The 25,168-nt window shown below is 33.4% G+C and overlaps 2 protein-coding genes and 1 pseudogene across 5 annotated transcripts; 2 read left to right on the forward strand and 1 right to left on the reverse strand.

Moving 5' to 3' along the window:
- The first annotated feature begins 1,326 nt into the window (after positions 1 to 1,326).
- LOC114387659 (clathrin light chain 1-like) lies at positions 1,327 to 4,895 on the forward strand. The gene is made up of 3 exons (XM_028347864.1): positions 1,327 to 1,813; positions 3,939 to 4,092; positions 4,211 to 4,895. The coding sequence occupies exons 1-3, from the start codon at positions 1,443 to 1,445 to the stop codon at positions 4,646 to 4,648; spliced, it is 963 nt and encodes a 320-aa protein (XP_028203665.1). The 5' UTR covers positions 1,327 to 1,442; the 3' UTR covers positions 4,649 to 4,895.
- Positions 4,896 to 5,657: 762 nt separating this feature from the next.
- LOC114386865 (putative serine/threonine-protein kinase) lies at positions 5,658 to 9,625 on the reverse strand. Of its 3 annotated transcripts, XM_028346924.1 has the most exons (7): positions 9,497 to 9,625; positions 8,960 to 9,067; positions 8,599 to 8,711; positions 7,468 to 7,678; positions 7,117 to 7,354; positions 6,713 to 6,866; positions 5,658 to 6,110 (listed from the first exon to the last, which is right to left on the reverse strand). In XM_028346924.1, the coding sequence occupies exons 2-7, from the start codon at positions 9,030 to 9,032 to the stop codon at positions 5,817 to 5,819; spliced, it is 1,083 nt and encodes a 360-aa protein (XP_028202725.1). In that variant the 5' UTR covers positions 9,033 to 9,067; positions 9,497 to 9,625; the 3' UTR covers positions 5,658 to 5,816. The 3 variants fall into 3 exon arrangements, with proteins under 3 accessions (XP_028202725.1, XP_028202724.1, XP_028202726.1); XM_028346923.1 differs by lacking the exon at positions 9,497 to 9,625 and having other exon boundaries at positions 8,960 to 9,307; XM_028346925.1 differs by lacking the exons at positions 8,599 to 8,711; positions 8,960 to 9,067; positions 9,497 to 9,625 and adding an exon at positions 7,765 to 8,592.
- Positions 9,626 to 13,898: 4,273 nt separating this feature from the next.
- On the forward strand, positions 13,899 to 24,954 carry LOC114388092 (annotated as a pseudogene). The gene is made up of 13 exons (XR_003661452.1): positions 13,899 to 13,913; positions 14,599 to 14,690; positions 15,523 to 15,611; positions 16,791 to 16,903; positions 17,939 to 18,029; positions 18,916 to 19,378; positions 20,452 to 21,070; positions 21,204 to 21,283; positions 21,458 to 21,540; positions 21,680 to 21,784; positions 21,887 to 22,057; positions 22,390 to 22,776; positions 23,185 to 24,954. The product of XR_003661452.1 is annotated as a mediator of RNA polymerase II transcription subunit 16-like (transcript).
- The last annotated feature ends 214 nt before the right edge of the window (positions 24,955 to 25,168 follow it).

Genomic DNA, 25,168 nt, shown 5'->3' on the forward strand with positions numbered 1-25,168 from the left:
CTCCCAGAAACTGGGGTTGGAAGGTAGTTTGTCAAATACTATCTCAAAGGTGTGAATTTCCTAGAGGAGCCCTTAGCATACCTACCGTTGAGGCTTTAAAACTTAGGTCTTTATATGGGAATATGTGATATCTAGACACTCTCAAGACCTTCAGGGGATGATTGCTTTTTGAAATACTTTATTTGGTCTTGATTCTTGAATAAGGGGCGGAAAATCACGCTAAAAAAATAATATAAACATCTTTACTTAAAAAATAAATACTCCTTAAACTACCCTTCAAACTAATTAACACTAATTAATGGAACACTTTTACTATTTCATAAGATTCTATTGCAAACGAGAATACTTCTTTATATTTTAAAAGTCACGTGGTTGAATTTCTCAAGGACACCGCCAAGCTCGATCGACCATATTAAACATTTGTCAGCCGTCATTTATTGTTACCAAATACTAATACTTTGACGTTCTAAATTAATTGTTGACATTTAAGATTCTGTGTAAAAATTAAAAGAATACGCACAAAATTTTTCTATTGCAAGCGTAAAATCTAACATTAAAAATGGTTTTTGTTTTTGTTTTTGAGTAATGAAACTGCATTTTTAAAGCTCCTAAAATAATAGTATTTGTTTCGAAAATATCATTACTTATAAAGTGTTTTACGTCTTGAGGCTTTTTTTTTGTAAAATAATAAAAGTATTATCAATAAAAAAGTGTATGATTTTCGTAAAAAATGATTTATTTATATAATTAATACTGTCTAAATAAAAAAATGAATTTTACTGCACAATCCATATCAACATTTAAAAACTTTCACGGTCAAACTTTTAATTATCTTTTCTATTTTTAAAATTATTCTTCAAGTTAATCATTCATTTAAATGCATTTGTTTTTACAAAATAGATATCGAGAGTATTTAATTAGCTTAATTATATATGGTAAAAGGCATTTTAAAAATGATTGTAATAATATTAGCTCCTATTTATCTTCTCAGAATATTTATTTTTAAAACCAATATTTTAAGATACAATGAAACTACAAAAATAAATATTCAAGTAATATATTTTCCATATGCATAAACATTAGCAACTGCTAAGATTTTACATAAAACTTCGAACATTTTTTCGTTATTTTAATATAAAAACACTACACGAAGAACGAATCAAACTTAGATTATTTAATTTTTGTCACATATATTATAGTATAATTTTATATTTATTTATAGATTATAGATGAATTTTCATTTTTCAGTTCTGTCAAAAGAAAACAAATATGAATTTTCAGTTTTTGTTTTGTATTATTCACCGTTAAGTATTTAAAAAGTCCAAACAAGTTTAGAGGCACCGCTCAACCCCAGTCAAAGCAAAGCAAAAGTGTTCCCATCATTTGCTTTCGCAGAAGAGAGAGAAACCCATTTCTAGAGAGAGAAACTCGCAGTCGCAGACATGTCTTCCTTCGATGCCTTCGCCGACGACTTGAACGTCAACTCTTCTTCCACTCACCACCACGACGAAGACGAGGACAACTTCTCCGGTTACGGCGGCTACTCCTCCTTCACCGGAGGATTCTCCGCCGACGGCGATGTCGCCGTCGACCACTCCGCCGCCGCGTCGCCGGAGATCTACGGCTTCACTGATCCGAATCCCGCTTACTCTCAGTCTCCCTTCGAATCGGCCACCGTAGAGAACGGAAACGAAAACGGAAACGGCTATGGCCAAGGCGACGGCGACGGCGTTTTTATCTCCGATGGTCCGGTGCTTCCGCCTCCTACGGAAATGGAGCCCGAGGAAGGTTACGCTCTTCGCGAGTGGCGCCGGTGAGGGGTTGTTTGCAATTTCTCTTCCGATCGTGAATTCTTTGGATCTCGCTTGAATCTGCTTAGATCTGTGATGATTTTGCTATAATCCAGAAGTTTGCTAGCGAAGTTTCTCTAGGTTGCTAGTAATTAGTTAGGATTATGAATCGGGGGTGGGAAAGCTTGATGATCTTAATTGTAGAAAACGAATTGATGAACATAGGTTAATACGATTTCACTTGAAGCAGTTAGTTGAGCTGTGGTAAGATATGCATATGTGATATTCCGTGGAGATTTAGTGTATCTGTGTTTGTATGCTAGGGAGTAGGGAGGAATTGATTTAGTATATGCACTAATTGTAAGGCTATGTTTGGATGGAGTAAGTTTGGAGAATAATAAGGGAGGGGGTGATTGATTTTTCACTCATGGATGTTGAATTTCTATAGTTACAATTATTGTGCGGTGAGGTATTTTTTAGGGTAAATTGCATGGTGCGAAAAACATTTAACTTAAGGCAGCGGTTCAAGCTGAATTTCATTCCCCGTGCAGATTTGATGATTTCTAGGGTTTGTCTGTGTGCTCGGTTAATTTTATTAGATGTTGGCCAAACAATAATTATCGTTTGACCCCGTGTCCTATGGAATGAGATGATCAATTGATCAAACTCAAGTTAACCCTTGTTGGGCTTTAGATCAGGCAAGCAGTTTACAAAGAACTTGAACTATGATAAATCTTGAAGAGGATTGCATCAGATCCTCCTGATCTTGGATTTTTGTGAGTGTGTGCTATGGAAAGTATGCTTTATACAATTTAATTTAGTGTGCTTCTTAAATAGATCCCGATGGCCGAATTTTTATCTCCTTTTCTCTTTCATCCTCCATGTGCTTTTGGGAGTAATTGATATTGGACTATCAGGTCCCCGTACCCCCTGAAACGTATTCCTACCGAGTTAATGTTTTTGCTTACCCTGAATAACCTGTTTGTTCTACATTATTTTAAGAGACAGGTGAAATTTCCCTCCTTGATTTATAAGGTTCTACAATGTTCTCTTCTCTCATTCAATGGTTGTTCTCATACTAGTCAATGGTGTGCTATAGCAGAGTAGTGGAGTAGCCCTAGGTTGCTGTGGGATTCAAATAGCAGAGCAGTTTTCAATAGCAGTCATTGTGGTAGTGACGAAAATAACAGTATTTTGTGTGTTATGGCAGGGCTACCATAAAAACTCATTTTTACCCCTGGTACAATGTTATTTATTTATTTTTGTCAAATTGTGATTTTCCCCCATTTTCTAATGCATTTTTTGCTTCAAAAACACAATAGGATTTGAAACCCTTCTTCCTTGATCATTCCACATAAAAATGTCTTTCTCTTCAAAAATTTGCCTTCCTTGCCCTTCTCCATTCTTTATCCATGTTCCTTCACACTTTACATGGCTATTTTTTTTTTCCTCATGCTTCATTCTTTTTTCTTCCCGTAGATTTCCCACTTCGCATTCTGCTAATTTTTATTTAATTTGTTTTTTCTATTAATTTTACAATCATCTTTCATTTTCTTTTGTCTTCATTACTGTATTGTTATTGTAAGCTCCTAGATTGATGGTGATTGTTTGCATAAATTTTGATTTATTTATCATGAATTTCTTTAATTTTTTCGTTTGTTTTTGAGATTTATGTGTAGTATAAATTATTTAGTTTGTATTTAATAACGTCTTAGGATAATATGTTTATTTCACATTAATAATGTTAATATCATTAATAAATTTTATCCAAAAATTTAGTGTGATTAATCTAAATCTCCTGTTTGAGGGCGAGCCCTGGTGCAGCGGTAAAGTTGTGCCTTGGTGATTTGTTGGTCATGGGTTCGAATCCGGAAACAGCCTCTTTGCATATGCAAGGGTAAGGCTGCTTACAACATCCCTCCCCCATACCTTCGCATAGCGAAGAGCCTCCGGGCAATGGGGTACGAAGTTTTTTTTAATCTAAATCTCCTGTTTATATAGTTATCAGAGGCAAACTTAGTTGTGAACTTGATGAAAGAACAATCATTTTCTTAATTTCTCATCTTGGACCAATAAAGATTAAGATCTATTGCAAGTTCGCTGAAATCAGTTGTCATAAAAAAGATGCCTTCGGCTTTCTTTGTGCAGTCAGAATGCCATTCAGCTAGAGGAGAAGGAGAAAAGGGAAAAAGAAATGAGATTGAAGATTATTGAAGAAGCTGAGGAGTATAAGGTGGCTTTCTATGAGAAGAGGAAGCTTAATGTTGAGACTAACAAGGTTCAAAATAGAGAAAGAGAGAAGGCAAGTTTTACTTGCATCATGACATCATCTTTCGCAAGATATATATATATATATATGTATGTATTTTTTTTTTCCCTGTTCCCTTAATTGTAGAAAATGAAATTTGTTTGTGGAGCAGTTATTCTTGGCTAATCAAGAGAAGTTTCACAAAGAGGCAGACAAAGCTTATTGGAAAACAATTGCAGAGCTCATTCCTCGTGAGGTTCCCAACATTGAAAAGAAAAGAAGCAAAAAGGATCAGGACAAGAAGCCATCAATTACGGTCATCCAAGGCCCGAAGCCTGGCAAACCCACGGATCTGTCTAGGTTGCGGCAAATACTGTTAAAGCTGAAGCATACACCACCACCTCACATGATTCCTCCACCACCTGCTCCTGCTAAAGACGCCAAAGACGGTAAGGACAGTAAGGATGGAAAAGAGAAAGCAGCATCAAAAGCAACTGGGTCTGCAGCAGAAGGTGCACCTGGTTCACAACCAAAGGATGCCACCTCTAATGGCTCCTCAGAAGAACCCCAGAAAGAAGCTCCTGCCACTGAGGAGCAGCCTGCTGCATGATTTTGTCTATCATACTTCAGTTCCCCCTCAATCTTTCTTCTGCCTCCCCTTTCTCCACCTGCAGTCTTTAATGAATCTTTTTGCCCTGGCTATTAGTTTCTAATGCTTATTGGTTGGCATTTTATTACCAACTTTAAGGTTTTGTATGAATTAAATTCATTATTAACAATTATGACGTGGAGATTCAATGATAATGGGTTTAAAAAACTCTTAGAATAGAGTGAACTCAACTTCAAAAGTTAACTCATAACTCATAGGATGAAAGTTGTTTTCCGCTTATATATATGTATATATATATATATATATATATATATGTATATATATATTTTTATTTTTATTTTATTTCTAGTCAATGTGGGACTATTTTTTTTAAGATAAACTTTAATATCATCTTAGAATGTGAATTTGAGTCTAATTTAACCTTAAAAGTTAGTCTATAGGTTGAAAGTTGTCTTTTAATTATATATATATATTTTTTTTTATTTCTAATTATCGTGGGACTTGAAGTTTTTTTAATATGTTTAAAATTTTTTAGGTGTTTAAATTTCCATTGTATGTACTTAATGTTGGTTTCATTTGTAAGATAAAATATAATTTTAACCTTAACTTAATTTAGTTTTAGTTCTTTAAAAAAAGATTAATTTTAGTCTCTATAAATTTTTATTTATTTTAAAATAATCTCTATCATTTTTTTCCCCATAACTTAATATCTATTGCATGAATGTGAAATATATTGATACATGCAAAGAAGATAAAAAGTGAAAGGGGAGAATGTGTCTTGTCTACCATTGATTTAAATCAAAATACAATTAAGTGTAATTTATTTTAAATTAACAATAAATGCATTTTTCTCATTATTTTACATATTTTCTCACTTTAAAAAAGATAAAGTCAAAGTCGTGTTACTATTGCATTTATTACCAAGACACGTGAGACAAGCAGCGTCTGCTCCCCAATTTCCTACCATAATCAACAAAACTAATTTAAGATAAATGTAAAAGGCATTCTCTACTGGTTTCAACATGCACTAGTGCACGAAATTGCTTTCAAGCCATGTTATATTATATTCTGAAAAAAAAATCGAAACAAAAATAATAGACGGCTATCAAATAATCTTTTAAAAAACAAACATTACTTTTTTATTCCATTTGCAACCCTGCAATTCACATTACCGTGGGGTCACTTGAGTAATAGTAATAAATGAAGAGACAGGGTTTGAGTTATTTCTAGAGGATTCTCCTTCATTTGTGAAGAATCCTGGTGCTGTAAGTTCTTTCTCATTGAGTTGGATTGCCTTGGATAGCATATCAACAACTTGTATCATCAAAGGCCTTCTATTTGCTGCTGACTGTGTGCAGAAAAGAGCAACCTTCATGTACCTAATTACCTCTTCCTCAGGAAATTCTTCCATGTCTTGATCTACAAACTCCAACAATTTCCTCTCTTCATAAAGTTGCCAGGCCTGTTAGACCAAATAATGATCATTAAGTCCACTCCAAAGTTCCACACTTAGAATAACAAACAACATATCTTACGGGTTAAGCATGTTTTTAGTCCCTTAAAAAAATGGGTCGTCTTTGGTTTTAGTTCCTGATTTTTAAAATCATTACATTTTCATCTTTGTATTTTTGAAGTATCCAAACTTTAGTTCTTAAAAGCATAAGTTTTTGCCCGCTGCAATGTTAGATTTAGGAACTAAAATTTGAGTATTTAAAAAATGCACTGACGAAAACTTCTGTTATTCTAAATTTTGGAGACTAAAACTAAAGATGACCTATTTTCCAAGGACTAAAAGTACTGTTAACCCTATCTTGCAAATGTTTGGTTCAAGAAAAACATAGGAATGTATTATGGTACATGGAACAAGGTAGCTAATGGAAAGAGCAGTTCAGAAACAAGTGGAGTGGAGAGATAATCAATAAATTAACAAATGGTAGTGAATAATAAGGATATGTTAGGATTTCATAGGCTCAATAATATTAACTTGGATACTTTACAAAACATAAAATGTAAAATGTTGCGAGGTAACTCATAAATAGAGGAAAGGAAACTATGATTAGGTACCCATTCCAAGAGGAATTTGTGTGATCCTCCCCCGTTTGTCCTTCTGGCACTGCTTCTGCCACTAATTATTTCAAGTATAAGAACCCCAAAGCTGTATATATCAGCCTTCTTGGTTAACTGGCCACCTAATGCATATTCTGGTGCTAAGTAACCACTGTATAGATTAAAATCAAAGCAGGATATAGTATTAGTAAGTTTCATAATCCATAGTCCAAGTATAAATTGACCAAATTTTGAAATGCAAATAATTATAGACAAATAGGTAACTTCAAACATCACTGTTTTCCAAACAAAAAAATCGGAGCATACCTAATCCGGTAACTATAGATATAAAGAATTGGGGCAACAAACAAACTATGGCATATGCAAAAACATAAAAACTAAAAAGCTGAAATATAACATACGTTGTTCCAGCAATTCTTGTGCTAATGTGAGTGATGTCATCTGGAAATAATTTAGCCAGCCCAAAATCACCTATTTTGGGATTGAAATCTCTGTCAAGTAGTACATTACTAGCTTTGATGTCTCTGTGTACAATAGGTGGTGAAAGTTCTTCATGAAGAAATGCAAGACCCTTAGCAGTACCAAGACAAATAGCAGATCTTTTTCTCCAGTCTAGTTTCATGTTTTCATTCCTTGTGCCTAAAAAAGGATGGAAAAAGGAAAGAAAAGTTACATGCGTGTTTCAATCTCTCATCCGTATATGGATTTAATTTGTGATTTCATAATTTACACCAAGCATTTGGCATATTTACCAAGTAGGGCACTATTAAGGCTTCCATTTTCCACATACTCATAGACTAATGTACGGCTAGGTCCTTGAATGCAGAATCCAATCAATTCAACAAGGTTTGGATGTTCAACATTTGACAAAGTTTTAATTTCAGTCAAAAATTCGCGAACTCCCTGCTTTGACCAAACTGAGAGAGTCTTCACTGCTATATGCCTTCCATCTCTTAATGTTCCCTAGCAAAATTGTCACATGAGTATTTAGAATGGCTCAACGTCAATAAGAGAATAAAATGATAAAATATGATGCAATTTCTTGGCACCTTGAATAACTTAACGCATATACAGTGTCCTAAAGTAATATTTATGTTGTTCAAGTACAACATTGTAGCATTCCCTTCACACAGATCAGAAGAGCTCTTTAACTTGCCTAAGAAAATTCAGGTGGTTTAGATCTGGTAAGTCTTACAGTGTGTTTTGGATCTCCGTTTGGGACACTTGATACGTATCCAAGCAGAAATTACCAACAAGAAATTACAGTGTGGTTTAGATCTGCATTATCAATCAAATTGACATGATTTTGGAGACATACATACATTGCCAACAGGATGATTATGGCTGGATGTCATTTGGCCAAGGGCATAGGAAATATTTTAACATGCTGAACAAAGCACCTCAAATTGAATTCTTTATTTTTATGGCGTGCATGCATAAGAGAATTAAATTTGAGTTTATCCTGTTTTATTTTGGGAAAGAATTAACCTATTGTATATAGTTTTGGATATATAAGCACTAGAATGCCGTATGTATATAGTTTTGGACAGTCGCCAAGGATCCTAATGATGAAAGCCAAGAACAAAAAAAAAGAGTGTGAGTGTAACGATATTATTTATAGCCCAAAAACAATGTATTGATGTTTTTTCCATTGCAAAGTGTGGAATCCTAGCTGGTCTAAAATTGGCTTGTACTTCACATTTTGACTCTTAAAAGTGATATTCAACAGCAGGAGAAAGAGGAAGAGATAGAGAAAGATACTGCAAACTGCAATAACACGCAGAATAAACCCCTCTGTGCTCTGAAGAATTTGAAGTTCAAGTGGCTAGCATTCATATCAAGTCCATGGATGAAACTTATATTAGCATCTGTAACCTGAATACCTGGTAAACAGTTCCAAAACCTCCTCGTCCTATCTTATTGTTTGGATTATAATTATCAGTTGCCAATCTCAGTTCTTTATCAGAAAATTGCCTGACATTATCTAGCGGATAGCCTGCACAACAAAAGAATAAAAGCATGAGAAAATATATGTATATAAATGGAAAGAAAAATGAAAAAAAAAATGGCCAGCAAGGAATTCTAGGAAAAGATATTTCCAGTTAAAAACCGCTGACCACAAAACCACTAACATGGTACACACACGTGTATGTGCTGCTAACCATTGAAACCAATTAATATACAATTTTACCGCGCATAAATGATAATGAAATTGCAAAATATAAGTAACCACCAAATCCTCACCATCAATTTCACCAGGAACATAAGAAGGGCGTTTTGCCTTTATCGATTTGGCTCCAAAGCAGCCACAAGTCATAATGATCCTGGTATGTTGCCGCTATACTCTGCAATCTGCATAATATAACATTCTAACATAAGCAAAATGCAATCTGTGTACATTTATAGCTCAGACTATTTAAGAGACACAGCCATGTACAGGCATGGACACCCAATTGAAAATTAGACCTTGTTTTTAATTTTTAAAATGGAAAGCGGCATGCATGGTATTTTCAAATCAAAGAATCAAACACAAAACTCAGTTTGTCTCTTTCTCTCTAATTCTATCACGTACAAATAACTGAACACACACAAAAAAAAAGGTTCGGAGAATAAAACCAATTGCGTTATATTTTATCTTGATTTTGGTTGAATCCAAAAAGATTAAAACTTCAAAAAAAACCAAATACAGAAACATGTTCAGTGAAACTGAAACAAGGTAAGAAATGAGAATGTTTTATAAGAAAAAACAGGCAATAGTTTTTTAGATTGAAAAATGGCTACCTGGTCTGGTTGATAAGAGAATTAAGGTTGGAAACAGAGGTGTAATAATAGGCCTTAGAATAAGAAACCAAAAACTCAAACGTGATGTAATGTGAAAATAGAGTTAGTTAGTCGTCACATGATTGAAATATTGTTGGATTAAGCCGGCGGCTGGTCATTATTTTAATGAAAATTATGAAATGGTGCTGTTTGGGGTGGTTTGTGTCCTAATAAATAAGTCACATATCTCATGCTGTGACTTTGCCTCTTCCCACTTGCTCACACTGAATATTGACAGTGACTCTTCCTATTTTTATTTGAACCTCCACCTTTTTTGTTGGGTCAATGCCGTCTCCAACCACTCCTATTTTTTTTTTTATAAAATGACTTATGTCATCGCCATGAGTATGTTTTAGGCTAAATTGTAGTTTTACTCTTTCATTTTATTATTTTTGTTTAAATTTAGTTTAGTCTTTTATTTTTTGATTAATTCATTTGTAGTTAGCTATTACTTATTAGCTTGTGATCAATTCATTTCTAATTAATTAGTTAAATTTCCTTGACATCTATTAGTCAAAAGTGAATTCAATTTTTGTTGGTAAGAAATGAATTATGTTCCAAAAGAATGTGAATTCAATTTTTGTTGCCTTGGAGGATTTTATTGATAAGTAATTTGTAAGCACTCTTTAAACTTTTGAGGGTTGTTATAATCCTAATAAGTCTTAAAATTCAATTCATCTAAATTTTTTATATAAAAAAATTTAGTCATTAAGATATCTTTGTATAGTTAATTGGATATAGTCATATAACATAACATCATATAAATTTCAAACAAAAAAAAAAGGAACATGTGACTTTTTGTGGAGACATATTTTCTATACAAAGAACTGACAAAGTATGCATTTTTTCATTTAAAATCTAATTATTAGCCGTATCTTTGACTAATAAGATTAAATGGAATTCCCGTGAATGCTGAAAAAAACATGTAGATTATCATCAACTCTTTGTTATAGAAAGAGAGAATTAGAAGGAAGTGATAACGCGTTTTCTATTTTAAAACATGTCTTGTGGCGTTTGGAATGGTGGAGCAATGGAGGAAAACGATTGCGTCCAGTTTCAAATTAATCTCTTCAATTTTACAAAATAAATAAATAATGAGATAGTGATTAAAGTACATCAGTTGTTACTTTAATTTTATTTTATTTATTAAATTATAAGGATAAAATAATCATTTAACATAATTATATATTGTTTATCCAATTAAATATATTAAGAAAGAATTTAACTATTTTTTTTATGTATTTCCTTACTTAATTATCCTATTTTTAATAGTTTAAAAATATACTTATTTATTATTATTATGGTTTTTTTTTCTTTTTTTTTTCTTTGATAACCATGTTATTTTTACCCTATTTCCTTCTTCTTAATTCTTCCTACATTCCGCAAGTGATGTTCAAAAGCCAAAGAATCTTTGGTTGCGGGCACCTATCAGCATTTTTCAAACGTTGTTATGCTACTTTTTTTAAGGAAGATTATGTTACTGGTTGAATACCAACCTTTTTTGGTTGAATACCAACCTTTTTTGTCTCCTTGACTTTCCGTAATTTGGTTTGGGTCGATCGAGAAGTCGTAAAAAATGTCAACATAAAATTAAATAATAAAATCAAAACAAAAGGGTACTGATGCCAAGAATTAGACATGCTTATGGAAGAAAAAGTCCTAATTTGTTCGTATTATAAATAAATAAATGCATGGAAGACAATATTTTCACAGTTAATCAAGATAAAACGTGGGAGGGGTGTTTAGTCTATCACCGATCAAATTGTGTTTAATATGCAGAATAAATTATATTGACATCTCTTGAAATTTGATTAAATTATTTTCGACACTCCTTTTTCTATTCCTATCTTTACTCTTTTGAATTTTTTTCAAAAATATTATTATTTTTACAGAATTTCAAAACATTAATTATGCCTTGTAGATTGCTATAAATATTGAAAAGCATGAGATTATGTGCAATATAAAAAACTTTAAGGAATATAAATATATATTTTTTGAAGGTGCAGTATAATTTACTTTTAAAAAATGATATATAGTATAATTATAATAACAATAATAACTTAAATTCTAAAATAATAGCATATCAATAATTGCAGTAATTAATATAACTTAATTTAAATTTAAAAATAATATTAATTGTTATAATTTAATCATCAAGTGGTTAGTTCATGTGGTAATAAGTTCAAGTCTTTTAAGCAATTTATTTTTATTTTTTAACATTTACATTGATCTTTCTTTAGGATAGTAGAGTGTAATATTTTTCTGACAATTAAGGAGATGTCAATGAATATCAATGATTTGAAAACTGAACCAACCGATTTGATCGATCCAACCGAAAACTAAATTGATAAACAGTCTAAATACTAAAAAATTAGAGCATATTTTCAAAACAAATAAGAATATGTAAACAATTGGTAAATTGGTACACACAAGTTTCACAAATTGAAACATACTTTCTTAATTTGAAAACTTAATTTTTTAATTAGCGGGAATAAATTTTAATTTTATTATTATATTTGGGAGGAAATATCTTATTTTTGCATTGATATCTTATATATTTTGATAAATGGATGATGGGTAATAGAGACAAAACAAGGGTTCGTTCCCACTTGCCACTACTGATAGAAAGGAAAAGGGGAAACCTAAGGACAAAAATGTTAAAAATAATGTAATTCAAATATAATTGTTCAATTTTGTTAAGTTTATAAAATGCATTAGAGATTAGCTATAATAGTTGGGTTGTTAACTAATTATGATTAAGCGTGCATGATCAGTTTTTCAGATATTTTAATTTCCATTCAAAAGTTTGTTATTGTTCTGTTATTCAAGCTCTCCCTCTCTTGTTTGATTCTTCCTAAACCACAACTAAGAAGAGTAGTCTGTAGTACCGTGAGAGAGACACATGTCTCTGCCTATGACTCTTGTACTGTTGTGAGTGTGTCCTATTTTCCTTCCTTGCAATGAAATAAATTATTATTGCCAGACAAGCAAAAAGCAATGCACAGCTTCCACACTTCATGTCCATGCAATTCCATTGCACACCCCTCTTTCTTTCTTTCTTCATCTCAATCTCATTCTCAAGCAACAAAGTTTGTAAAATACACTGAACTGAATCCAACCACCAACTTCACCTTAGATTTTGTAATTTCCTTTGCTTTGTCTTATCAGCTAGTGGTTCTATAACACTAAATATGTAGTATGATTTTCATCAATTTTTATTATTATTATGTAATACTCCATGTATTTAAATTCTTTTAATTTATACTAGTAATGTTTAACTATGAAGATTAAATAAAACTATAATACTAACAATACCAAACCACTTAATAATTTCTCAAACATCACAATCGTCACCCTTTTAATAAGCAAACAAAAATGTTATCAATATGTCTTCTAATATACTCGATTAAATATATTCTTTATTATTAGTCAAATTTAAAAAAAAATTCAACTTTTTTGTTGTAAAATTGCTTCTTATTGAATTTCTATCATAATTATGTAATTTTTAACAAAATTAAATCAATCATAAATAAATATATTTTAAGAAAACTTATGTTAGAAAATGTGTTTATATAAAAAAAAATATAAAATAGTCTTACACTATCATATAATAAATGTTATTTTCATAATAACTATGTTAAAAATCTTACAAACTGGATTTTCTAATTGATTTAGAGGATAAACAAATTTATTTGTTCGTTACTATTAAAATTGATAGATAAAAATATATAAATATATAAATTAATAATTAACAATTAATATTTGTCAACTAAACTCATTTTAGTCTATTATATTTTAGTGTTGTTTTACTTTAGTACATCAAATTTTAAAATTTTCATTTTAATTCTTTATATTTTCATGAGTTTTATTTAATTCTTTATACTTTTAAAAGTTTTATTTTAATTCTTTATATTTTTAAAAGTTTCATTTTAATTATTTATATTTTGAAAGTTTTATTTTAATCATTTTTTTATTTTCATTAATTAGCAAACATTAATGTTATGTTAATTTTTAAATTTTTAAATAATTAAATTAAAATAGTGACAGCTAAAAACTAAAACTAAGACCCAAAATTATAAGAAACTTCTCCTAATTGGCAGCAATAGATTCCATAGTCAAGAAATAGGTACCTATTGTTAAACCAACCTCAGACCCAACTCATTAGCATTTGGTGGTATAGTCGTCCAGATGCATTGATTTGTGGTCTGCAAATCTGTAGTGTCTTATTAGTATTAATTATATTGAGTATTCCAGTCCAAATAGAGAATTTGACCTACAAGAAACCTTTGACTACCAGATAGGTTTATCATTAAGGAGGTGCTCCTGATTAGAACAAGTAAAACTGTCAATATGATTTACAACAATGCATACTAGAAATGTTAGTGGTCCAAAAAATTGTATCTTGATAGGATGACAGGCTAACAGAATCAAGTGCAGAAGGGGTTCTAAATAATGCTTCATGTCCGAAGGATTCCCATTTCATTTGACCACTTTGGTGAAAATATTTTTTTATGCCTTCTTATTTTGTTCACCTCATGGATAAGCTTTTAGTTATTGAGGAAAAAATTTCTCAGCAAGTGATGCTCAAAAGTCAAAGAATCTTTATTTGGCTGCAGGCACCTATCAGCATTTTTCAAACGTTGATTATGCTACTTTTTTTAAGGAAGATTATGTTACTGGTTGATTTAAATATATATATATACACCCATAAAAAAAAACTATATATCAACCTAATTGATTAGAGAAAAACCTTAAAATGAAATAATTATTTTATTCAGGAATTCAAATCCCACACAATATTCCCTGTAAACAAAACAAATGCTGCGTCTGTATGGAAACTAAACATGCACATATAAAATATGAAAATATTTCGACTTTCTAGAACTAAAAAAAAGTTATGATTAAAACCGTATTATTTTCATGGTTGATAGTTTACGAATCTGTTGGTGTAAAATTGAGATTATGTATTTGATCTTCTGAGCATTTTTTGTAAAATTAATTTGTTTCGTATTATTTTATGCTCTTTATGCTATTCTAATTCTGGTGCTGCCCCTTTTTAAAAGAACTTATTGATTCTTTTTCCTGGTGCTGTTTCCTGGTGTGGAAAACTGAATGCTATAGCTTGTCCTTCTGAAACGTGTGCAAGAATTCCAAGGTTAGTTTTATCCATTGATCATGTTTCCTGGCTGAAAATTTTTTATTATGTGCTAAATGTTTTGTTTAAAATATGACTATTGGTTTGGGTAACTGATAGTTGATGGAAACATTTAAGAGCCAAAAAACAGATTAGGTTATTTTGAGGGTCCATTGCATTTTAGAATTTGTGGATAAATTCAAGAACATTTGATTAATGTTTCAAAGTTCAAACTTTTCCAATTGCGTTTATTCTATTGTGATACCCAGACCAGAAGAAGCACGAGGAAAAGATATTATGGGATATATCTTTTTGTATATTCATCTAGGTGACTGTCTCTTGGACCTTTGACTGGTTTACATAATATTTTTCTTGCTCTTAATCAGTTTCCTCATTTGTTGGCAAATGAATTTGTCAATCAACTTTAAGTTTTGTCCTGCTTGGTTTCTACTTTCTAGTAATATTGTAAAAGGTTTAAAAAAAAAAGTGTTAAAAGAAGGGCTGCAACCAAACCTTCCAATAAATATCAGCATATATATCATATGCATTTTATAGGCATATTCATTTGTTAGACAGGCCCACAAACAAATTTGAATGAATAGAGCTTATGGCAAAAAGACTTTGTTCTCATGCTAAATAGGCTTTGCATAATGATGTCCAATGCTTATATCATTTTTGTAATATGCTTCTAATATTTGTTCAAGTATTAAGTTTATATAGACAAACATTCACATATGATGTCTAACCCTGCTCCATTGTGAGTACCCAGTAGTTACTTTGGCTTGCAACACCCTTGCATGGCTTCTTTTACTGGCAATTTTATAATGGTTATTAGTGTTTCTTTATTCTAAAGCTCAACCGGAAATCCACCATTTTGGATCCCTATACATATTGTGATCCCAGAGAGGCCGACTGAATGTGCAGTATTCAATGTCATTGCAGGTATTTTGATGTCACTGTTTCCTTCTATAATCATGGATGTTACAGTTTTACTGTTCTATTGGTGTTGTTTGATCTTATTTTTCACCCTGGCAGGAATGCCAAAAGGTGTTTGTCTTTTTCAATTTCATTATGATAGTAATGAAGTCAAACACAGATTTTAATAAACCCTCGGTATTATTCTTATGCAGATACTGATATCAGTGTACTATCAACACCTGTGGGTGGATTTACAATGAAAGGTAAATACTGAAACAAAAACAGAAACAGCTGAAGTGGGGTATACGAGAAAACCTGCCCTCTCCTTTGCTTGCCTCCTAGCAGTCTGTTTACTGATATCCCAATCCCTTTGATTGCCTTATTGGCAATCTGTTACATCAATTTTTCCTACCTGCCCCTTCCTAATATAACCCTTAGTAATTGGTGATTTCTAGCACATTACCAGCATAAAGGTTCTGCCAAATCCACGAGGCTGTTCGACATTATAATTTTGCATAAACTAATTATGGATTTGGGAATATAAAATTCAGGTATAAGGCCGCAAGTTGAAAGCACAGAAGAAATCTTTTAATTTTCAGAACTTTGGTTTTGGAACTTGTGCATGTTGAATTAAGCCAACCCTTGGAGGATCTTGATCTGGATAGCCTTTAAGCATCATTTCAGATGTTATTGACACATCTGTTCACTCTTTTTAAAGTTAAATGTTTGGGGTATCAACTATCAACAGAAAAGTCTGAAGAATTTCCATGATGACAACATTCGAAAAATTAGGAGATATAAGGTGTGTTGGATGGTTAGAGGAGAAGAAAAGAGGGAAAAGGTTGTGGGTTCCATTTCTTCTATAAACAAAACTAATATTCTAACAAACTAATATTTGTCGATAAAAAAATATTCAAAAAATTATCATCATTATCATTATTATCATTGTAACTAATTTACATGGAATATTTTTGATAAATTATATCTCATTTTTAATATTGGTAAAACAAAAAAGTAGTCAAATTGAATCTGAACAATTAACAATTAGCTCCTCTGTAATTTTCTTGTTGCCATCAAATTGGTACTATTTCTTGTCTTTTTTTTCCTGGGCTTTTAGTTTCTGAACTGAACTGTTTCACTATATATGTATGAGTGCATATGTAAATTTTGAAATTTGATCAGTTGCACTGTATGTCTTCACAGATTCTCCTCGTGATTCTGTCCAGTTCATTGAATGGTCCCCCACCTGCTGTCCCCATGCATCATTGATAGCAAATTTCCATGGGAGAGTAACTATTTGGACTCAACCTTCTCAAGTAAGTGAGACTTACTTAAGTGGATACTGCTACCATCACAATTTTTTGCATAACATGGATGTGTAGTATAATTGCAAGTGCTCTGTCATTGACTTTTACGTGGCCATATTTTTTGGTGAATCGTGGTCATAGATTTAAGTAGTAAGTTTGTTGTTCGTCTGTAAAAGAAAACATGTTACTATTACTGAAACTTACCCCAAACTCTATAACTGTCGATTATTGAGATGGTTTTTCTAAATCACACAATGGGAGCTTTAGCTATGTATTATACCCTAGCTCTGCAAGGAGGTTAATGTAATTGACTTAGTGCTTGTGAATGCCTATGGATTGATCTTTTGTCCAACTTTAACCTTCTCTGCCTTCTCCATTATTCAGATATGTTTTTCTTGTTTATTTGTTTCTGATTTCTTGTCCATTCCGGGGCAAGCTAATCTTGCACTTGATGCTAGCTGCTGGCTGCGAGAGCATGAGTGGCAGCAAGATATTGCAGTTGTTACAAAGTGGCTATCAGGGGTATCCCTGATATGCAGATAATGTCTCTTCTATGTGATGTTTAAATTTTCTGCATATCATTTTTGAGGAATTGTTATAATGATTTTTATTTATCCAATTTCGCCCTTAAACAATTGTCTCTAAATCGATTCTATCTCTAAACATTATTCTCTAAAAATTATATGAGAGAGCTTTTTTTTATAGAGAGAGAAATTCTTAGAGGGGGTGAGTTTTTTTTTTTTTAGAGAAGGAAAACTTTGTTTAGATAGACAATTTTTTTAAGTTAAATGGGTAATTCATTTTTTCCCTCGAAAATCCCACAATTTGGAGGAACTTTTAATTGTTAACAAAATATGAAGAGAAAGGTTTTGTAGGATTAGTGAAAAATCCCTAATTCTCCTTTAGTCACAATGTCATAGCATTGTGCTGACTTACAACTTATACTGTAGCTAGCTTGCGCACACACACATGAATCTTGTGTACTTCAATCTGCTGATTGTGATATTTTTTAATCCAAATTAATTATGTATTTGAAAAAATCAGTATAGGTGGCTTTCATCTAAACCAAGTGCTCCTGCCAATTCAAGGTCAACATTTGAAGAAAAGTTTCTTTCACGACAATGTCAAACTTCAGGTATTTTTTTTCCATTTGCTATTATGATTGCCTTTTTTCTTCCAGTAAATTTTTTCACTGTAGCAGTAATGAGATATCAAAAGAAATACGACTTTCGACATTGTATTTTGTCATTTTGTGGTAATCTATTTGTTTATTCTTTTTGTTCTTTTCCAATGAACCATCTGAAAGGCATAAGCTAAAATTGTATCTTCCATGGTGCAATCCAACAAGGATTTTTCATGCAGATTAGATGTTGGAAGAAGAGGGACTTGTGTGTGTGTTGGGATTAGGGTTTGAGGGTCATATGGTCCATATGTATACTCTTTGTAACTCAGTAGATCATAGCGAATTATTCTGTTTCACCAGAGGACATAAGCCTATCGATTTCTGTTCTTATTTTTCCACTTTATGTTGGGTTATAGCAATTTTCTTTTTTGCTTTTCTGATTTTGACAATAAAAGTATCTTCATGAAGACAAGTAATTTGAAGTGAAGTACCATAATCTTCCTATGATACTCAACCATCTTAGTGTCTGGCTGATGCTTATCAAGCCCAGATTCTTTAAACGAGATGTGCTATATCAGACACTCATGTCATGATGACACTTGTAATAGTAGGGAGACAATTGCCAAATTTGTGTCTATGTCTGTGTCATGTCCTGTGTCTGTGCTTGTTAGTCTTAATATTAACACAATTTGTATGTTGATGGTGGTAATGGTGACAACCATGGCAATGCCTGAAATTAAAACTGTTTTCCCTCTATTTAATTGCTTACTTCCGTTATTTTTTTAATAATTCATGTTACATGTTCATTTTTTTCTAATTATAGTGCAATTACTGCAATATGTATATTAAAATTGCTGTATGCTAGTGTGTCTTACACATGGAGTTGTTTTGGTTTCAGCTAGATAGCCCAATTTTCTTTGTGTCTGTTCTGTGTTCTCATCAGGATCGGTTCAACTTCATTGGTCCCAGTGGCCTCCTCAGAATGCAACAACACCCAAATGGTTTTGCACTAGTAAAGGACCATTGGGTTGTGGCCCCTGTGGCATTATGGCCGGTGATGCTATCATTACAGACAGTGGTACCATGCTTGTGACAGGTGTGCCAATTGTTAATCCATCCACCATTGTTGTTTGGGAGGTTATGCCTGGGCCTGGTAATGGTTTCCAAGTAATTCCAGACAAACCAAAACCTCGGTGATTCTATACCACTTAACTGTTCACCGGTTTCAAATTTTTCGGCATATGTGAGTCCTGAAACTGCAGCTCAATCTGCTGCAACCACTACATGGGGTTCTGGTGTAACAGCAGTAGCCTTTGATCCAACTTGTGGTGGTTCCGTGATAGCTGTTGTGATAGTTGAGGGTATGAACCTGTTTATGACTTCTTTTTTTCCACACAATTTATATTTGTTCTGTGCTATGGCATACCTTCATTAATAATGATTTTGTTCCTTCAGTTCCAATATATTCTTCTGACATATTATAATTTACATCATCATTATTTTACCCATTTTTATGGCCGAGTCCCATTGAATGGCATTTAGATATGAAAACTTTATTGTATTTATCTGTTCAAGTTATTAAAACCACGTATTTTTCAACATATTTTTTTTCCTCCATTGACAACATCATATATTCCTTTGTTACTATGACCATATATAGTTCCACTCCATTACCTTCATCATTATTGCCATCTTTCTTGGTATAAATTTCTGCAGTCTATCTAGCTCTCTCTCTCTCTGTTTTCCCCCTCCCCTTCTTTATAGCCACAACAATTGCAAGCAAGTCTTCATTCTTTATCTACTCAAAACAAAACGATTTTTTTGACCTACAGCTCTTAGACTGGACAGTCCAGAATTTCTCCATTTGACAGCTGAAAAAGGGGGGGTAAAAGCATATGAAATCAATCAATCAAGTGGACGAGTCCAAAATTGTTCCCATGAGGATTATAATTAAGAACCAATTACCAACTACTCTTAATTGGATGAAACTGGAATACAAGCAAAAATTAAATACTGAAAATCTGAAAAGCAAATGCAAAAAACATCATGAATAACAAGTTAGAGAATAATTATACAATGCTGAAGACACTAAGGATCAGATTTCACTAGGTTTTTCTAACCATTAATTAGAATTCTGACCTAAATTTAAACAATCAATTGATGGGATTATGCATGTTCCCTCCAAATAGTGGTGTTTCCAGTCTTTGACTACCCATCCTTGAACAAGTTGGACATTTTAGCCCTGACCAACTAAAGTAACATACTTGAAGGACCCATATATTTATCCAGCCATCTCCACATCTCTAGATTTCGTGACAATGCTATCTGTGATTTATGTTTGGCAGAATTTATGCCATAGTTTCTTGTGCATTGATCATTGAGCTAGGAAATTGATCATATGTTTATAAGTATATAATTTATCTTACCTTTGTAGGACAGTACATGTCCCCTTATGATCCAGATGAGGGCCCATCAATCACGGGGTGGAGAGTGCAACGCTGGGAATCATCTTTACAGCATGATGTCCTCCATCCAATATTTGGGAATCCTACTTCCAGTATGGGTGGACAGCCTCCTATGCAAACTGTTTGGCAGACCAAAGTGGAGCTGAGCATTCCACCAACAAATGATTTCAAAAATCATCAAGCTCCTGCAGTTGGAATGAACACAGATATGCAAAAGGTATCCGATTTTGGTTTTGATAAGTCAAAAAGGTTTGATTTTTATCCTTTTGATCTTCCAAGTGATGTTAGGACACTTGCAAGAATTTTATAATCTGCTCATGGTGGGGAAATTGCCATTGCTTTTCTTCGGGGAGAAGTCCACATCTTTTCTGGTCCAAATTTTGCACCTGTAGACAACTATCAGATTAGTGTTGGATCTGCAATTGCTGCTCCTGCTTTTTCTTCAACAAGCTGCTGTTCAGCATCTGTTTGGCATGACACAAGCAAGGATCAGACAATTTTGAAAATTATCCGGGTTCTTCCTCATGCTATTCCGACTAGTCAAGTAAAGGCCAACTCATCAAACTGGGAACGTGCAATTGCTGAAAGGTGATTTCTTAAAACCCTTCTCAGTATATGACATGTTAATGCTTTCTCAGTTTTTACACAGTGGAGGTTGTGATTTGTGTCCCTTTTAAATGGTTTATTTTGTTGCGAACTGACATCTATTTAGGAAAAGTAGGTTTTGGTGGAGCCTTTTGGTTGGAGTTAATTGGTGGGATGCTGTGGGCTGTACACAGAGTGCTGCTGAGGATGGTATTGGTAAGGAGGTGCAAATTATTTTGTCATGTTGAAGTTAGTGCCAGGGGAATTAGAGAAAAGGGATAATTCAATTTGCTTTGTTTCATATATGCATTCTACTATGAAGCATCTGCACAATGTGCCATTGATGCTCTATATTGATGAGTTTCTTTGTTTTTCCTTTTTCTGTTTCAGTTTCACTCAACAGTGTTATTGCAGTCTTGGATGCAGATTTCCATTCTCTTCCTTCTGCTCAGCACAGACAACATTATTGTCCTGTATATTTCTGTGAATTATCACCAGTAGCTGTCATAGTTATCTTCTTCATTGTTAGGTCCTGGGGTGTCTTATTATTTTTCTGTTGTTTCATAGTGTTTCAGGGATATAATATTACCTGTATAATGGACCTTGCAGTAGATCCTTAGTCAACTAGTGCCTGCGTCAAAAGGAGGTGAAGAACCATCTCCAGGGCGTTCGAGAATTGGTACTGGAAATGCTGGCCAAGGATATACATATGGAGAGGTATAACTATATTATGACTTGTCTGAAAGCTCCTATTTCAGTGATTTATGACTAACATAAATGTGTTTCAGAAGTCAACATAATTCTCTCTTGTACTTTCAGAGATTAACTGTTAACTTATGGTCTTACTACACTGGTAATGCTGGCTTGCAACACCCATTGCCAGTTTCTCAGGTGGGGAGTAATAACATTCAGGTTCGGCTGCATTATATTGATGGGAACTACACTGTACTGCCCGAGGTTGTGGAAGCAGCCCTTGGCCCCCATATGCAGGTAACTTTCTGTTTTCCCATTTCAAAAGTCAGTATTTTTGGCGGAGAAACAAATTCATGATTTGAAAACGAGATGTAATAGTGATACATGTTAGTGAAGTAGGACGAGAAGGGGATCTATTGTCTTTCTTCAGTAACGATGCCTTTTTGATGACGTATTTAGTGATGGAGCACACTGTTAAATTATGTAGGAGCATTTAATGATTGAATGTTGTGCTTTTTTAAAAATACATGTTTTTGTTCTTTTTGGGTTCATTAATATGTGTTTGTTTCCTTGGATTAAGTGACTAGCTTTCCTGTGAATGAATCCTGCCCTCAAAAATAAATAAAAAGATGGCTATGCAGAACATGCCCCGTCCTAGAGGTGCTGATGCTGCTGGTCTTCTACTATGTGAGCTAGAACTCCATCCTCCAGCCGAAGAGTGGCATAGACGGAATATGTTTGGTGGACCTTGGTCTGATCCAGATGTTTTGGATTCTGCAAATGATGCACTAAAACTTGTTAGTTTAAATCCTCTTGATTCCAGCTCATTGGAAAATTGTGATGTCTACTATGGAGCCAATGGCTTATGGCCAAGGAAGCGCAGGATGTCTGAACGAGATGCAGCTTTTGGGTTGAACACTTATGTGGGCCTGGGAGCATACCTTGGTATAATGGGATCTCGAAGAGATGCTGTTACTGCATTGTGGAAAACTGGCCTTGAAGGGATCTGGTACAAGGTATGAAAAGAAACTTTCTTTTTTCTTTTGTGTTGTTTTCTGACCATATGTGCACGTAAGGTTTTATAACTATTAAATGCTTGGTATTGAGTGCGGTCCATGAGTTTTTCTTTTTAATCTTTGATAAAGGCAATATGAGGTTTTCTCTTGATAGATGTAAGACAAATTGCTACTTGACAATCAATGTAAATGAAATGTTGAATGATTGAAAATTTTAGCAGTGTCAGACTTGTTAATCTGGCTAAACATGGACCAAATTTGTAAACAAAGCCATTCGTTCGATGATGCCTAGAAATTAGTAATAGACACTTCTCTTTCTTCTTCTTCCTGACCTTTAACTTCATTATCTACTTGCATGTAAATATTATTTTACTTTCTCATTCTCCATTTTACTTCTGTTTGGTACAGTGTATGAGATGTCTACAGCAGACTTGTGCTTTTGCCTCACCAGCTTCCACTAATCTTCCTAGTCAAAATGACCGGGAGATTTGGTGGATCAGCAGCTGGGCTTATGGCTGTCCAATGTGTGGTGGAACATGGGTTCGAGTTGTACAGCTGGCTTCAATACAAAATTGTCATTTTAGTTTCTCATTTGGTGAGGGAAGAATTGATTGTATTTTATCTACAGAAACTGAAGGTAGATGAAATACTGGATGGAATGGAATTGTACAGGAGAAGAGACATGTAGATTACCTGACAGGCTCTTTATCAGTATGTTGTCATTAACAGTGACTAAACAACCTTGGATTCGAGTATTATTCTACTGGTCACTTTGTAAAGTTCCAAGAATTATCAAGTAATTTACCTAGATCTCAATTTTTTTGGGAATTATGATCATGTGATTCGTGTCACACCGCCAAAATTAGGTATTATCCTTGTAATGTATGTAGTTGCTCCTTCCAAATATATGGTTCAGGATTTTTAACCCTTAAAATTGACTAGAGTGCACCATATCATGCACAGCATATGATGATATCATGCAAGGCATATTAATTTTCCTTTTACCCATCACAAGTCAGTTGGATGACCATTTGGTGATATCATGCAAAGCATATGGTGATATATGGTAGGTATCATTAAAAGCTTATGGGTTGATAGTTAGGCTTCATATATGCATAACTTATGCTAAAGATCAGTTTTATCACATAACGAAGTTATTTTGCTTATTAAAAAAAAAATTACATGGCTGGTGTAAAAAATACCTTGTGCATCATTGTTGAGCGTTTTGGAACCTAGTATATGGGTAAGACTAGATAATGTCTAGAAGCAGATCATTATTTCCTTCCACAATAGAGCGAAACTTACCAATGACATTTGAAATATATCATCATTATTTTTCTTCAGTGGCTGGTTGTTGAAAACAGATCAAAATCGTGTATGTATCAGAGAAGGCAGAGCTAGTTGAAGGCATGGATGAAGAATTGGTCACACTGAGAATGAGAAGAAATGATTGAAGCCTTCACACATAGGTGAGTGATGAAAATCTCAAAACTATCCCAAAAACAAAGACCAATGACAGGAGTAGGACCAAACAGTCAGAGGATACTCTCCAACAAATGGTATCAGCCATACCTGACAAGGTCCAAGTGAAGAAGGATGAAGGTCCAGATATACTACCAAAAATCTTGATTATTGCTAAAGGTCTATGTCAATTTTTTTTCTATTTTTCGTTGTAATTTTAATTAAATAAAGTTTGTGCCTTTTCCACCTTTGGTATACTATATGTATTGAACTCGTTTTCAATGGAGGGACTTTTGACATTTTGAGAAAATAAGTGTGAGGCAACCGTGACTTATCTTCCATTGCTGGAAGTGGCATCCTCCAAATTTTGTGACCTGTGCCAAACGATTCGCTCCTAGTATGGATCACATCAGAAGACAAGGAGAGAATGCATGTGGTGGGGATTACTTTCTTGTGGGGCCCAAAAGGTTGAAGTTGACTGAGCATGACAAGCTGTTGAATAAGTTTTTAGGCACAGGGGAGCTCTGGTGTCTCTGTTGGGAAGGGATTATCTTGGGGAATGTGTTTGCTGTGATGGAGGAATTAGTGTCTAGGAGGAAATTGCTCAAGAAGTATGTCTCCAACTTGGATTTGGAGAAGCTGGTACTTTTGTAATCTATGATCTTTGTGCTGCTTCTTATTTTAATCTATTCAAGTCCAATCCAAAGGTTGAATTTATATTTTAACCCGAGAAACAGTCATGTGAATAATCCTGAGTACTTCCTATGCAAATAAGCAAGCCTCTAAGGGATCACTATTGCAATTGACAAGCCATAGTAATTACAAATTCACGTTAAAAGAAAACTTACTCCATCACAGTTACAATGACTCTATTATTTTGAAATTTACATGTGAATTACTGCACATAGGTAGTTAACCTACCACTTATAAA

This window comes from Glycine soja, chromosome 15, assembly GCF_004193775.1.
Source record: "Glycine soja cultivar W05 chromosome 15, ASM419377v2, whole genome shotgun sequence".
Taxonomy (NCBI): domain Eukaryota; kingdom Viridiplantae; phylum Streptophyta; class Magnoliopsida; order Fabales; family Fabaceae; genus Glycine; species Glycine soja.